General features: G+C 37.4%; 1 protein-coding gene across 1 annotated transcript in view; it reads right to left on the reverse strand.

Moving 5' to 3' along the window:
* Positions 1-1,123: 1,123 nt before the first annotated feature.
* The window catches only part of LOC106878381 (WD repeat, SAM and U-box domain-containing protein 1), a 34,471-nt gene continuing 20,808 nt past the window's right edge, over positions 1,124-14,786 (reverse strand). Inside the window, exons 7-11 of the mRNA XM_014927575.3 lie at positions 11,011-11,105; positions 9,820-10,071; positions 7,964-8,050; positions 7,339-7,404; positions 1,124-5,540 (exon numbers count right to left, since the gene is read on the reverse strand). Coding sequence (XP_014783061.1) covers positions 5,392-5,540; positions 7,339-7,404; positions 7,964-8,050; positions 9,820-10,071; positions 11,011-11,105 — 649 coding nt within the window. The 3' untranslated portion in view covers positions 1,124-5,391. The remainder of the gene's footprint in view (positions 5,541-7,338; positions 7,405-7,963; positions 8,051-9,819; positions 10,072-11,010; positions 11,106-14,786) is intronic.

The following is a 14,786-nucleotide window of genomic DNA, read 5'->3' on the forward strand; positions in this document are numbered from 1 at the left end:
GAGATTTTGCTATGGCTGAAGGATGCTTGTTGTCCAGTCCACTCAGCTGGCAAAAATGAGTTGTACCTGTAATTCAAAAGGGCCAGCCTTGTCATACTGAGTCTCCATGAGAACTACATTAAGAGCACATGTGTGTGTGGAGTGCTCAACCACTTGCACATTAATTTCATGAGCAGGCTAGTCATGTTGGTCATGACATTGACCAACAGATATTCAAAATGATCGTCAACTACATCAGTTCCTAGCAGTCTGGAAGGGACTACAAGCTTCATAGGCATTGCTCTTTCCACTCCTTTGACTACCTTGAAAATAACCAGTACTTAAAAACATATTTATAAGCTTATTAGTACTTATTGGTGGAGGGTGGAGGTGCAATGGCCCAGTGGTTAGGGCACCGGACTCGCGGTTTCAATTCCCAGACCGGGCATTGTGAGTGTTTATTGAGCGAAAACACCTAATGCTCCACGAGGCTCCGGCAGGGGATGGTGGCGAACCCTGCTGTACTCTTTCACCACAACTTTCTCCCACTCTTAATTCCTGTTTCTGTTGTACCTGTAATTCAAAGGGTCAGCCTTGTCACACTATGTCACGCTGAATATCCCCAAGAACTACGTTAAGGGTACATGTGTCTGTGGAGTGCTCAACCACTTGCACGTTAATTTCATGAGCAGGCTGTTCCATTGATTGGATCAACTGGAACCCTCGACGTCATAAGCGACGGAGTGCCAACAACAACAAGTACTTATTGGTGGAGAATAATATTGGGGTGTCTTTGTCAAAGCTGTTTTGTCACACATCCTTTAACCTCATCAGCGACTCCATTGGAATAAGCAGAACAAGAGGAGACACATGAGATAGAAAGTTACTGAATTTTGAGGTTATAACCCCAAACATTTTCAGCAAGTCATGTTATTACAACACAAGGAATGCTTTTGAGATATATTAGTCTCCTCTTTAGGCCAACATATAACTAGTTAAATGATTTTCTGGTGTAAAATGGTTGTGCTGTCTAAAATAAGACTCCATTGTGAGTCTTATTTCAGCTTCAAAAACGATTAAGATCTTGTTAACAATGTGATCAAAGAAATCAATAAAACAAAAGAAAAACGATGACAACCACAGGTTATTTACAAATAATTCCAATTTTGGTAGAGTTTATTTCCATAATTTGTAACAAAAAATATTTACAATTAATCAACAATATAATGAAGTGTTTGTAAAATTTGTTAGAGAAGAGAAAAATTCAATTTTTTTATTAAGACACCGGGAGGATTCAGTCAAAAGAACAAAAGAAGAAGAACATTAATGCGGCTTGTGAATAATACTGATTTTAAATTTTGGCACAAAGCCAGTAATTCTTGGGGAGGGGCTAAGTCAATTACGTCAACCCCCAAACTGGTATTTGTTTTATCAACCCTGAAAGGATGAAAGGCAAAGTTGTCCTCGGCGGAATTTGAACTCAGAATGTGAGGACGGACGAAATGCTGCTGAGTATTTTGCTCAGTATGTTAATGCTTCTGCCAACTCCTGACTGCCTTTGACTTGTGAATAATATTATGAAAAAGGATCAGGAACAATAACAGATGACAGAAGATGGGTAGAATGGCAAGAGCAGGAATTTCAAGAGGAGTTGAAGTAATTTTAAGGGAAAAGATTTCGGACAAGGGTGAAAATATTATGTGAAAGATGTTTAAGAAATGAAGGAAGTCAACAAATGGGAAGAAGAAAGAAGATATAAAGAAGGGTGAAGGTTTGAGACGAAGGAAGATTGGGAATTGGTAAAAATAAGTATGATTGTGATAGAAGGAATTTTGGAGAAAGGAAAATTCATTTTTTTGTGAAAAAGAAAGATTAGCTCCAAGAAATAAACAACTTTTGCTGAGTTATTTTTGCTTTCTGCAAGGAAGGAATATTTAACAAATAACACTTTGAATGAGAGAAAAATGGTTTGAATGATGTTCTCATGTCTTTTATTTAATAATTTATTTATTTTGTTCACTATGGTATCATCTGACTAGTGATTCTGAGGAGAGAAACTAATCAGATATATTTGATGTGACTAGCTAACAACTGCAGTTGATAGGATTTGCAACATCACAAAAGAGAATTTGTGGCAATGATTCTTTTCCATCAATACTTTGAAACCCAGGAAACAACGTTCATGGATTTCCTGGGAGATTAATTCTGTGAAAGTAAAATTGAATCATCATTTTTTTTCCTGTATTCTTTCTAATGATTTAAAATAATAATAATAACAAGAGCACTCAGAGAGCGGAAGCCTCCTTCAAGGCAACACCAACATCTTCTCAACGATTAGCCGAAGATGATTTTTACAATGAGAATATCTGAAATAAACTCAACTGCTCTCACAAATGAGAATACTAAATATGAATCTGACCACTCTCAAAAATTAAGTAAAAAAAAAACAGAAAAATAATCCAGAATCCTTGTCCAATACCTGATCGATCCCAATGATAGTTATGGAATATGAAGGTGAATGTGCAGGCCATATTTGTAATGCTCTGTGTGTGTCATCTGCAATGGGAACAGGGACAGTTTTCTCTACGAATGCCTTTTTTAATCTATCCATGGTTATAGTATCTTTATGACCATTAAGGTCTATAGTGAAAAATTTATCCATGCGTGAAAGAAAACGGAAAGGACCAGCATACGATGCTGTTAACGGAGGTTTAACAACATCGTTGTGCACAAAAACACGAGTCCAAGAAGTAAAGCTTCCTTCAAGGGAGAGGTAGAAATGCAACTGCCAAGTAGGTAAGAGATTTTAAACAGGAGCAATATATTCAAAATTGGTAAAACTAAAAATTGTCGAGGATAAATTAAATTTATTATTGTTATTGAATATGTTAGTGTTATTTAATTTCTGAACAGTTTTGCTGCCGTTTGTTTATGTAGTTTGATTTCTTTATCCATCAGTTTCTACTAAGATAGAGACATGAGTAAAATTAATAATAGAGAAATGAAAATAAAACTTTGGAAACAGCAACACCACCATAACTTACATGGAAACCATGAGCGTGTTTTCAAGGGAAATAATCAGAGAAAGACTTGAAAGTCAACGTAAGATCCTAATACTTCATGTAAATTAAAGCAAAAATATAACAAATAATCCAGAATCCTTGTCCATTACTGGATCAATCCCAAAATCTAATCAGTTCGTGCCAGTCACAGGTTTCATCTGAATCTCTCCAGCAGCTCTTGAGATATCTTGTCCACAGTCAAACAAACAAACATGATTGAAAGCAATACCTTTGCCTTTGCTAAGGCAGAGGTAATAATAATAATAATCATCATCATCATCATCGTCGTTTAGCGTCCGCTTTCCATGCTAGCATGGGTTGGACGATTTGACTGAGGACTGGTGAAACCAGATGGGAATATTTATATATACATATATGTATGTACGTATGTGTGAGGGGATAGATATATACGTGTATGTCCCCGTCACATGTGGTGACAGTGACTGTTGACTATTTTGGTGTGCATGTGCAGCCATCTGTGTATGTGCATCTGGGCACACATATGTACTCATCTATCTATGCTTTTGTATCCATATATATCTGCGTATGGTCATGTATACATGCACAGGCATGTATATTGGAGTTGTTATAACTATTTATATGGTTTTATATACTTTTTGTAGGCTTTTTTATGTGCCTTATATTTTCATATTTTAATTAAAAAAATAATAAAAATCACATTCTATTGTCAAGAAAGCTTGCAAATTCACAAGGGAGCTTGGCATTGACCCTGAATTAGATGAAGAACCTGAAACCACTACCACAAAACAAGCAAAATGGATCAAACAGACTGCAAAGGGGGCAAAGGATTTTCTGTTTCTTATACTTGTTTTAGGAAATATTTTATGTCACATTGAAACTTCCATCAAGTCATTGCAGGGTAGGTATGTTATTAACACCCCATTCCAACCTTACAAGAATGAAAGACATCAACAGTAACAGTAACAGCTGAGAAGGCGGCCCCCTTTACATAGCAGCCAAAACTCCCTCAAATCACAACCAATTGTTTTAAGGAAAGGAAAACAGATCAGACAATGTAGTCCCAAAGATACAGAAAGATGAGATGGTCACAGCTGGAAAGGCTTTGATTATATGCCTGCTCAATCGGGGCTGACCTAGAGACTAAACAACAACAGCCACAACAACAAAAATAAAGAGTGTTTATAGAAAAACGAGTGGGTGACATAATCAGTGGAGCACTGGATAAAATACTTGATGAAGTAAAATAATGTCCAGGTTCCTAAATAAGCAACAGAGCATTTTGTATCAGTTTGGAATACAACAATGATGCTGTAAATATATGAGGTGTGTGCTTGTATGACGAAAACAAAAATACATTGCAGCATTAATACCTTTTTAGCTAAGATTTTTGCATTTCCTGTATTAATAGATTAATAGTTGTATAGAAGTGGAAGCATATGGCTTAATAGTTAAGATATTTGGCTTACGATCATGAAGTTGTGAGTTCAGTTCCCAGCGGTGTATTGTGCCTGTGAGCAAGACACTTTATTTCACATTGCTTCAGTTGTGCCTGTATTTCAAAGGACGAACCTTGTCACAACCTGTGTCACACTGAATCTCCCTGAGAACACTAAAAGTATACAAGCACATACAAGCACACACCTCGTACAGGAAAACATAGAACTGGAAGAAAACGAACACAATATACACTCTTTTATTAAAAATTTTGTTTGATGTTCAGAACATAATTACTGTGACTGTATGGGGCTTAGCATTTGTGTTGCTATAGTTGCTGCCTAAAGTCTCATAGGAACACCAAAGCAACAGGCACTAAGCACACATAAGTACTGCAAGTACATTAATGAGTCTTGGTAAGGTCATTGATGATACACAAGCAAGCATACATATTTAACAAGTGATATGACTGGTACAGAAGCTAAGCCCTAAAGACATTCACCAACTTGCTATGACGCTAAGTTACTTGATAACCCACCCGCCTCATACACAGGCAAAGCAATAAATCCTTTGTCAGTTTTCAACCATGGGCATTTCAGTAGTTTATTCCACAAACCCTTGTATACTTCTTCAAAAAAATCTCCAAGCAGAATCAGCATGATATCGTGTGCATTTCAATTTACAAATGCAGTCTGTTTGATAGCTTATCACAGTTTCTGTCAAGTCAATTTAATTCAGAAGGCTTGGGTCAACGAAAAGCTATAACAAATGACACTTTCCCAAAGTGCTACACTGTGGGATTGACCCAAGGACCTCTTGACTGAAATGAACTTCAACACCATTCAACTATGCCCTCTCTCTCTCTTTCTCTTGCACACACGCGCGCACACACACACACACACACACACACACACACATGCTCACATAGATGGCCTTATGTAGTAGCATGATTCTGGATTAACATTTTCACAGTTAAATTAGGAATAAGCTGTTGACTAGGAAGAATGATATTGGTCATGGGACTGCGCGTACTGCCAGATTTGATCCAGGACTCAATTGCTGTCCTCTCATAAGTGTAGCCATCTGTTAAGAAATGAAAATGCAATAATCATAATCGTAATAATAATAATAATAATAATAATAATAATAATAATAATAGTCAAGACGAAGAGCGTGATTCGATTGTATAGATGTTTTATTCGTTGAACTATATTTCGACAGCATGTCTGTCTTTCTCAAGTTCAAAACAAAAGGTGATTAAAAATTCAAAATTTCATAGTTTACGTTTAGATTTCTGAAATTTTGAATTTTTAATCACCTTTTGTTTTGAACTTGAGAAAGACAGACATGCTGTCGAAATATAGTTCAACGAATAAAACATCTATACAATCGAATCGCGCTCTTCGTTTTGACTATTTACCCTCATGAAGAGTTACATCAATCCTTTTTTAAAATATAATAATAACGATAATAATAATAATAATGGTTTTAAGACCAGCAATTTCAGAGGAAGGGGAAAGTTGATCACATCGATCCCATTGCTTAACTACTACTTACTTCATCAACTGCAAAAGGATGTAAAGCAAAGTCAAACTGAGCAGAATTTGAACTCAGAATGTAATAGGTAAAATGCTGCTAAGCATTTTGTCTGGGGTGCTAATGATTCTGCCAGCTCACCACTTTATTCATAATAATAACAATAATCCTTTCTACTATAGGCACTGGGCCTGAAATTTTGGGAGTGGGTTCCAGTCAATTACACCAACCCCAGTACTCAACTGGTACTTATTTTATCAACCCTGAAAGGATCATCATCATCATCATCATTTAACATCCGCTTTCCATGCTAGCATGGGTTGGATGATTTGACTGAGGACTGGTGAAACCAAATGGCTGCACCAGGTTCCAATCTGATCTGGCAGAGTTTCTAGAGCTGGATGCCCTTCCTAACGCCAACCATTCCGAGAGTGTAGTGGGTGCTTTTACGTTCCACCGGCACGAGGGCCAGTCCGGCGGTAATGGCAACGGCCATGCTCAAATGGTGTTTTTTACGTGCTACCTGCACAGGAGTTAGTCCAGTGGCACTGGCAACGACCTCGTTCGAATGTTTTGTTCACGTGCCAGTAAGGCAATGCTAATTACGATCACGCTCAAATGGCGCTTTTTGTCTGCCACTGGCACGGAAGCCAGACAGCTACTCTTGCAGTGATCCCACTCAGATGGTGCTGTTAGTGCTCCACTGGCACGGATGCCAGTCATCAAATTTGGTTCAATTTCGATTTCACTTGCCCCAACAGGTCTTTGCAAGCAGAGTTTAGTGTCCAATGAAGGAAGGTTGGCATGAGTGCCAGTCGTCGAATTTGGTTTGATTTCAACTTCAATTTCACTTGCCTGAAAGGCAAAATCAACCACGGCAGAGTCAACTCCAGTGGCATTTGAACTCAGAATGTAAAGACATGAAATGCTACTAAGTATTTTGTCCTGCATGTTAACGATTCTGCAAGCTTACCAACTTATTAATAATAATTTTTTTTTTCTTTCTACTTTGGATTTGAAGTTTTAGGGAAGAGGTTTAGTCAATCATATTGACCCCAATGTTCAATTAGCACTTATTTCATTGGCTCCAAAAGGAATAAACGACAAAGCATTTCATCTATCTTGATGTTCCAGGTTCAAATTCCACCAAGGTCAACTTTGCCTTTCATCTTCGGGGGGGGGGGGGGCAATGAAATAAGTACCAGTTGAACACAGGGGTCAATGTGATCAACTTACTCACTCCCCTGAAATTACTGACCTTGTACTGAAATTTGAAACCAATATTAATGTTGAGAAAGGGCAGCTACAAGCTGACAACAATACCATGTCTCTTTTCTACACTGACCTGAAGCAATCACTGGATCTCTCATAATCTCTCTGGTTATTGGACACAGAAATTCATCAGGTGGCTCTGTTAAAACAAATTTAACGAAAGATCCTTCATTATTTTCTTATATCACAGTAACAATATCTGAAGGAAATATAATTTTTTTGACATTTACTATCATCAACACCTCACATTAACACTACAGTCAACACATCACATTAACACTACAGCCAACACATCACATTAACACTACAGTCAACACATCACATTAACACTACAGCCAACACATCACATTAATACTACAGAAAACACTCCATGTTAACACTCCCAAACTATAGCCAATACACAATGTTAACAGTTACAATACAACCAAATACTATTTATGGGATGATCCAATATATATATACTCTTTTACTCTTTTACTTGTTTCAGTCATTTGACTGTGGCCATGCTGGAGCACCACCTTTATATATATGTCTAAATAAAGGTTAAAATAACCACCTTAAGGAATAGAAAATATCCAATGAATTACTTTTGTTATGAATAGTAATATTCTTAAAATAATACGTTCAAGTATAAATCTTGGTTTATATATATTCAAATTAAAGTCCTGAAAATGGAGAAATGTAATACTAAAACAAACCTTTTAGAGACATCAGAGAAAATGTAGACACTTGATTAGTAAGTTGGTCCCTTGCACGAATAATTTTACTTCTGCTTCCATATGCTTCTGAAAGAAAAAAACAGAAATTTGGGACATTTTAACAATTTCAAAATGTATAGAAGCATTTAACTATTTGTTGTAATGAAGGAGTACAGATACATTTTAACTATTTACATTAAGATGAAGGAATATCAATATGTTTATCAATTTATATCATTATGATGATGGAATATAGATAGATTTTAACATTCTCTTTCTATCATCATCATCATCGTTTAACGTCCGCTTTCCATGCTAGCATGGGTTGGACGATTTGACTGAGGACTGGTGAAACCGGATGGCAACACCAGGCTCCAGTCTGATTTGGCAGAGTTTCTACAGCTGGATGCCCTTCCTAACGCCAACCACTCAGAGAGTGTAGTCTCTTTCTATACACCATGATACTAATACAAAAAATAAGATAAAAGCTGCATATTGTATGTGAGATATATTTTTTCAGGAATAGCACAAAATTACCGGTGCATGTTATACACGAGTACACATTATAAACAAATATTTAGCAGTATTGTAGAAACTGTCTTGTTTACCACAACCTACATCTATACAGAACTAAAATCACTGTTGAAAAATGCAATGAAGTCAGTCTACCACAGTGCAAACCATATAATAAATCAATGCATATCAAAGTGTGCAGTATGATGTGCAACTATGTAAAGATTCAGTACACCTGTAATGGCGCATCACAAATCTATTCAATCATCAAACTATGGAAGTCAATGAGGCCTACAATCTCACAAAAAGAAGAAGGATATATTATATAATAACTGGTACTTCATCAGTTATAACAACAGGGGTTCCAGTTGATCCGATCGACGGAACAGCCTGCTCATGAAATTAACATGCAAGTGGCTTAGCATTCCACAGATGCACATAATTGTAAAGCAGTTCTCAGAGAGATTCAGCATGACACAGAATGTGACAAGGTTGGCCTGGTGAATTACAGGTACAACTCATTTTTGCCAGCTGAGTGGACTGAAGCAATATGAAATAAAGTATCTTGCCCATAGACAATACACTGCCAGGTTTCGAACTCACAACCTTATGATCATAAGCTGAATACCCTAACCACTAAACCATATGCCTTCACAGTCATAAAGGTATTGCATCTCAAAAAACCACAGAATGGTTACAGCTGGAACATTATTAATCATAGGGCTGCTTGACCAGGTAATACCTAGGGCTAAACAATAACAGCCATCATAATTTGGATAAGTAACCAGAGGAGGTTCTACACCAACCATGGGCAAATTGCAGCCTGTGAGACTTTCTGAATAGAATACCTAACAAAAAATTTACCTTGAATCTGTTTAGCCCACCTGATGATGAGCCATGTCTCATGCAGCCTGCTTTTTGACAAAGCCTGCCCATATCTGTCCTATTCTTTCTTTCTTTGTGCCCTTTTAAAGCCTAGCCAGGCTCATGGGCCCGGTTTCTGGGTTTCTATGGCGTATATGTTGGCCTCCCCCAGCCAGTCCATCGCAGCGTTACTCAAGAAGCAGGAAGAAAGAGTGAGAGAAAGTTGGGGGCGAAAGAGTACAACAGGGGTTGCCACCAACCCCTGCCAGAGTCTCGTGGAGCTTTAGGTGTTTTCGCTCAATAAACACACATAACGCCCGGTCTGGGAATCAAAACCGCGATCCTCCGACCGCTAGTCCGCTGCCCAAACCACTGGGCCATTGCGCCTCCACTACCTGTCCTATACGGTATTTCAACCTGCTAGAAATAACAAGCCAAATCTCCTTCAGTCTTTTTTGAATAAGACAATAACTTCTTACCTATTCCCAGTTGTTTCTCAATGACATCATCTGACAGCATCAACAGTTCATGCCCATCAATGGTATGTTTTCTGAATATTTCAGTAATCTTGTCTAATCCAGACTGTTCAAGCCAGTTACATACATCATCGACGGACCATTTGCAAACTGGTTTCTGCTGCTCTGACTTTGCAGAATCCACAGAGATATTTTCTGGGGAAGGAAATGTCTGAGAGGCTATGCTACTGACATTACTGACATCTGTAGAAGGTTCTGGAAAAGAAATTAATATTTAGCACTTAGCGTTTTTAATTATGTGTGTGTGGGGTGAGGTGGAATTCTTTCTGTCAGAGGAAAATGAAAATGATATTTTATTTGGAATAGTTTGATGAATTTATAGAAAGCGCTGCTGATGGTGCCATGTAAAAAGCACCCAGTACACTCTGTAAAGTGGTTGGCATTAAGAAAGGCATCAAGCCCTAGAAACCAAGCTAAGACAGACAATGGAACCTGGTGCAGATCCTGGCCTAGCCAGTTCCTATCAAGCCATCCAACCCTGCCAGCATGGAAAACAGATGTTAAATGTTGATGATCGTGATGTTGGCACTCCGTCGCTTACAACGGCGAGGGTTCCAGTTGATCCGATCAACAGAACAGCCTGCTCATGAAATTAATGTGCAAGTGGCTGAGCACTCCACAGACACATGTACTCTTGACGTAGTTCTTGGGGATATTCAGCGTGACACAGCATGACAAGGTAGGTAGGTAGATAGGTAGATATATAGGTAGGTAGGTAGGTAGGTGAGTAGGTTGGTAGGTAAGTAGGTAAGTAGGGGTAAGTAGGTTGGTTGGTTGATTGGTTGGTTGGTTGGTTGGTTGGTAAGAGGGTAGACAAGTGAAGGTAAAACGATGAACACAAAGATAGATGGATAGATGAACAGACAGACAGATTGATAGATGAATGAACAATCAAACAGATAGATAGACAGACAGATGGATGGACAGATAAACAGATAGATGAACCAACAGACAGACGGTTGAACAGACAGACAGATAGATAGTTATAAATTCATATAAACACTTACAGCCATGTTTGGATACATAAACAGTACACAGAGACACAGGTTTTAATCAATTTTGAAAGCGATACAATAAGAAATTGCCAAGTATTTGATGTATTTTGGTGTAAAGAATTAATAAATTACTCCTAACCGTTGCCTCCCATGATCCACACTTTGATTGTCTTATCATTGGATCCAGATGCTAGGTAAGAGTCATCCAAAGAAAAAGCACAGCATGTTACATACCTGGAAAAAGATAATATAGGATGAGCATGACATTTAGTTGAAGGGTAAATGTATAAATATATGTATGTATGTGTGTGTGTGTGTGTATATATATATATATATATATATATGTGCGGGTGGCACATAAAAGACATCATTTCGAGCGTGGCCATTTTCGTGCGGGTGACATGTAAAAACACCCACTACACTCTCTGAGTGGTTGGCGTTAGGAAGGGCATCCAGCTGTAGAAACTCTACCAAATCAGACTGGAGCCTGGTGTTGCCATCCGGTTTCACCAGTCCTCAGTCAAATCGTCCAACCCATGCTAGCATGGAAAGCGGACGTTAAACGATGATGATGATGATGATGATGATGATGATATGTATATATATATATATAAATATATAGTTTTAGGAAAAAGAACCAAGTTTCAAGAACTCATCGATGAAAATCCACTATCACATATAGAAAAATTAATAATTAAAAGCACAATAAATGAGTATAATATAAAACAAAGTAAATATCATAAAATAAAGATATTAATATATATATATACACACACACACACACACATATATATATATATTGGGTCATCCCATAAATAATGCAGTTTTTTCAGTTGCATGAACTAAAAGTCGGAGGGAGACAGATTAACTAAGTGCATCAACTTGCTATAAAAGAAAGTTGTAATTATACCTTGTACTTATTCTTAGTGCAAGTTTTAAAGAGTGCAGTTCGATTTTAGCAGTTATTTTTTCAAAGCTATAATGGAAGCGACAAAGGAGCATATTCGGAATATTTTGCTTTATGAGTTCAATAAAGGTAACAACGCCACAAAAAGTGCAAGGAATATGAATGCAGTATATTGGGTCCAAGCCAGAAACTACAGCCTAGAAGATAAGCCATGTCCTGGAAGATCTGTAGAGCTCAACAAGGACGTCCTGCAAACCCCGGTGGAACAAAATACCATTGTAAATATTGAGGAACTAGCAGAGAAGCTTGGATTTGGTCATTCAGCCATTCGTCAACACCTGTATGCCATAGGAAAAGTTAGAGATTGAATGTGTGTTCTTCTTTGCTGTCACATCTCACGAATAAACCTTTGTTTGGACCGAATAGTGACTGGTGACAAGAAATGGGTTTTCTATAAAAATGTTAAGCACCAAAGACAGTGGGTAGGGAAAGGAGAAACACCGGCACCCCAGGCTAAAGGGTCTTCACTCACGTAAGGTGTTGTTATCTGTTTGGTGGGAGATGAAAGGTTTAGTCCACCTTGAACTTTTTAGACCCAAACCAAACAATAACAAAGGAGATCTACTTCGAGCAGCTTGAGCGGCTTAAGTCAGCGGTAGAAGAAAAATGACCATCTCTGGTTTCAAGACAAAAGGTGTTCTTCCATCAGGATAATGCTCAGCCACATACAATGAAGATGACATTCCAAAGGCTGGAACAGTTTGAATGGGAAATGATGTTCCACCCACCATATTCGCTGGACATTGCCTCATCCGATTATCATTTATTCCACAGTCTCTGAGATCATTTGGATGGAAAAAATATGAATTCTGTAGATGAGGTCAGAACAGTACTGGAAGAGCATTTTTCATCACAGACAAGTGAATTTTGGAAGAGGGGCCTTGCAAGTCTATCAGATAAATGTAAGAGCATTGTAGAAAATGAAGGCGAGTATACTTTAGGTTTAAAAAGAACTTTGTTTATCTTAAGTTTGAAAAATAAAGGAAGTATAAAAAAACCAAATTATTTATGGGATGATCCAATATATATATATATATATATATATATATATATATATATATATATATATGTTTAAATAAAGGTTAAAATATCCACTGTAAGGGATAGAAAATATCCAATGAATTACTTTTGTTATGAATAGTAATATTCTTAAAATGATAGGTTCAAGTATAAATCTTGGTTTATATATATTCAAATTAAAGTCCAGAAAATGGAGAAATAGCATTAATATAATTTATTACCTGCAAAAATTCAACGTTCTCTTACAGCTGTTTTGATTTTGCCCAAAAGAATTAAATTCCAGTAATTAAACATCTTATTGGGCAAAATCTCATCAGAGGAGTAAAGACATCCCACTAGGTTATTAGATATTCTTCTTCTCTTGAAAGAATAATATGTAATGACCTAGTGGTATGTCTTTTTCACTCCACTGATAAGATTTTGCCCAATAAGCTGTTTTAATTACTGGAATTTAATTCTTTTGAGCAAAATTGAAACAACTATAGAACATGTTAAATTTTTGCAGTTAATAAATTATATCAATGCTACTTCTCCATTTTCTGGACTTTAATTCATATATTTATATATATATATGTATATATATATATATATATATATACATAGAGAGAGAGAGAGAGAGAGAGAGAGAGAGAGAGACAGACAGACAGACAGACAGACAGACAAACAGAGACAGAGGCAGGCAGGCAGGCAGAGACAGACAAAAGGAGAGAGAGACACACGCACACGCGCGCACACACACACACACACACAGATACCTACAAAGACAAATAAAGATATATCAAATAAATACTATACAAGATAGGTTCTTGATTTACTGAAATTATCCCTGCTCCCAGAAAAGGTAGAATAATCACTTAGTACAAATTGATACTAACTACAAATGAGAAGAGATTGTCTCGAGAATAAAGAATTCTCCAAAATTGACATGCCAATAAGGAAAAGAGTATCATTATCTGGAGACAAGAAGATGACTGCAGATGTAAATATATGCTTCTGCCTTAATATGCATCATCAGCACAGCGATTGTCCTATCCTGTCTTATCTTTAGCAGACAAGACACTGAGATATATATACAAAAAAGAAAAAAGGCAGTACACATTTATGGCCTGGGTACTTTACAAAACAGGAATAAAAATGAGCAAAGAGAAATATCCCTGAGTGGCCAGAGGCATGCTTTTCATCAGCATAGATGAGTATAGTGTCTCAATAAATATAAACTTCTAACCCATACTAACAGGAAGAAATGGACATAAAATAAAAAGCACATACACACATACTCTTTTTTTTTTCACTCTTTTTTACTTGTTTCAGTCATTTGACTGCGGCCATGCTGGAGCACCGCCTTTAGTCGAGCAAATCGACCCCAGGACTTATTCTTTGGAAGCCGAGTACTTATTCTAACGGTCTCTTTTGCCGAACCACTAAGTTACGGGGATGTAAACACACCACCATCAGTTGTCAAGCGATGTTGGGGGGACAAACAGACACACAAATACACACATACACATATATATATATATACATATATACGACTGGCTTCTTTCAGTTTCCGTCTACCAAATCCACTCACAAGGCTTTGGTCGACCCGAGGCTATAGTAGAAGACACTTGCCCAATGTGCCACGCAGTGGGAGTGAACCCGGAACCATGTGGTTGGTAAGCAAGCTACTTACCACAAAGATAATATAATATGAGGAGATGGAGAACAACAGGCTTTAGTAGTAGATCACAACATTTGTTTCAGCACCAGCTTTAAGTTGTTGAGTTTATATTCAAAAACCATTATTCTTTATTATATAGTTGAATGCTGCTCACCAACAGCTGTGTGTGGGTACTTCGTCATGGTGAAATGTGTGTGTGTGTGTATTTATATATAGGTTGTATAGTGAAGTGTGGAGGCGCAATGGCCTAGTGGTTAGGGCAGTGGAC

The sequence above is a fragment of the Octopus bimaculoides genome, chromosome 16 (genome assembly GCF_046866305.1).
Source record: "Octopus bimaculoides isolate indiv1 chromosome 16, ASM4686630v1, whole genome shotgun sequence".
Lineage (NCBI taxonomy): Eukaryota > Metazoa > Mollusca > Cephalopoda > Octopoda > Octopodidae > Octopus > Octopus bimaculoides.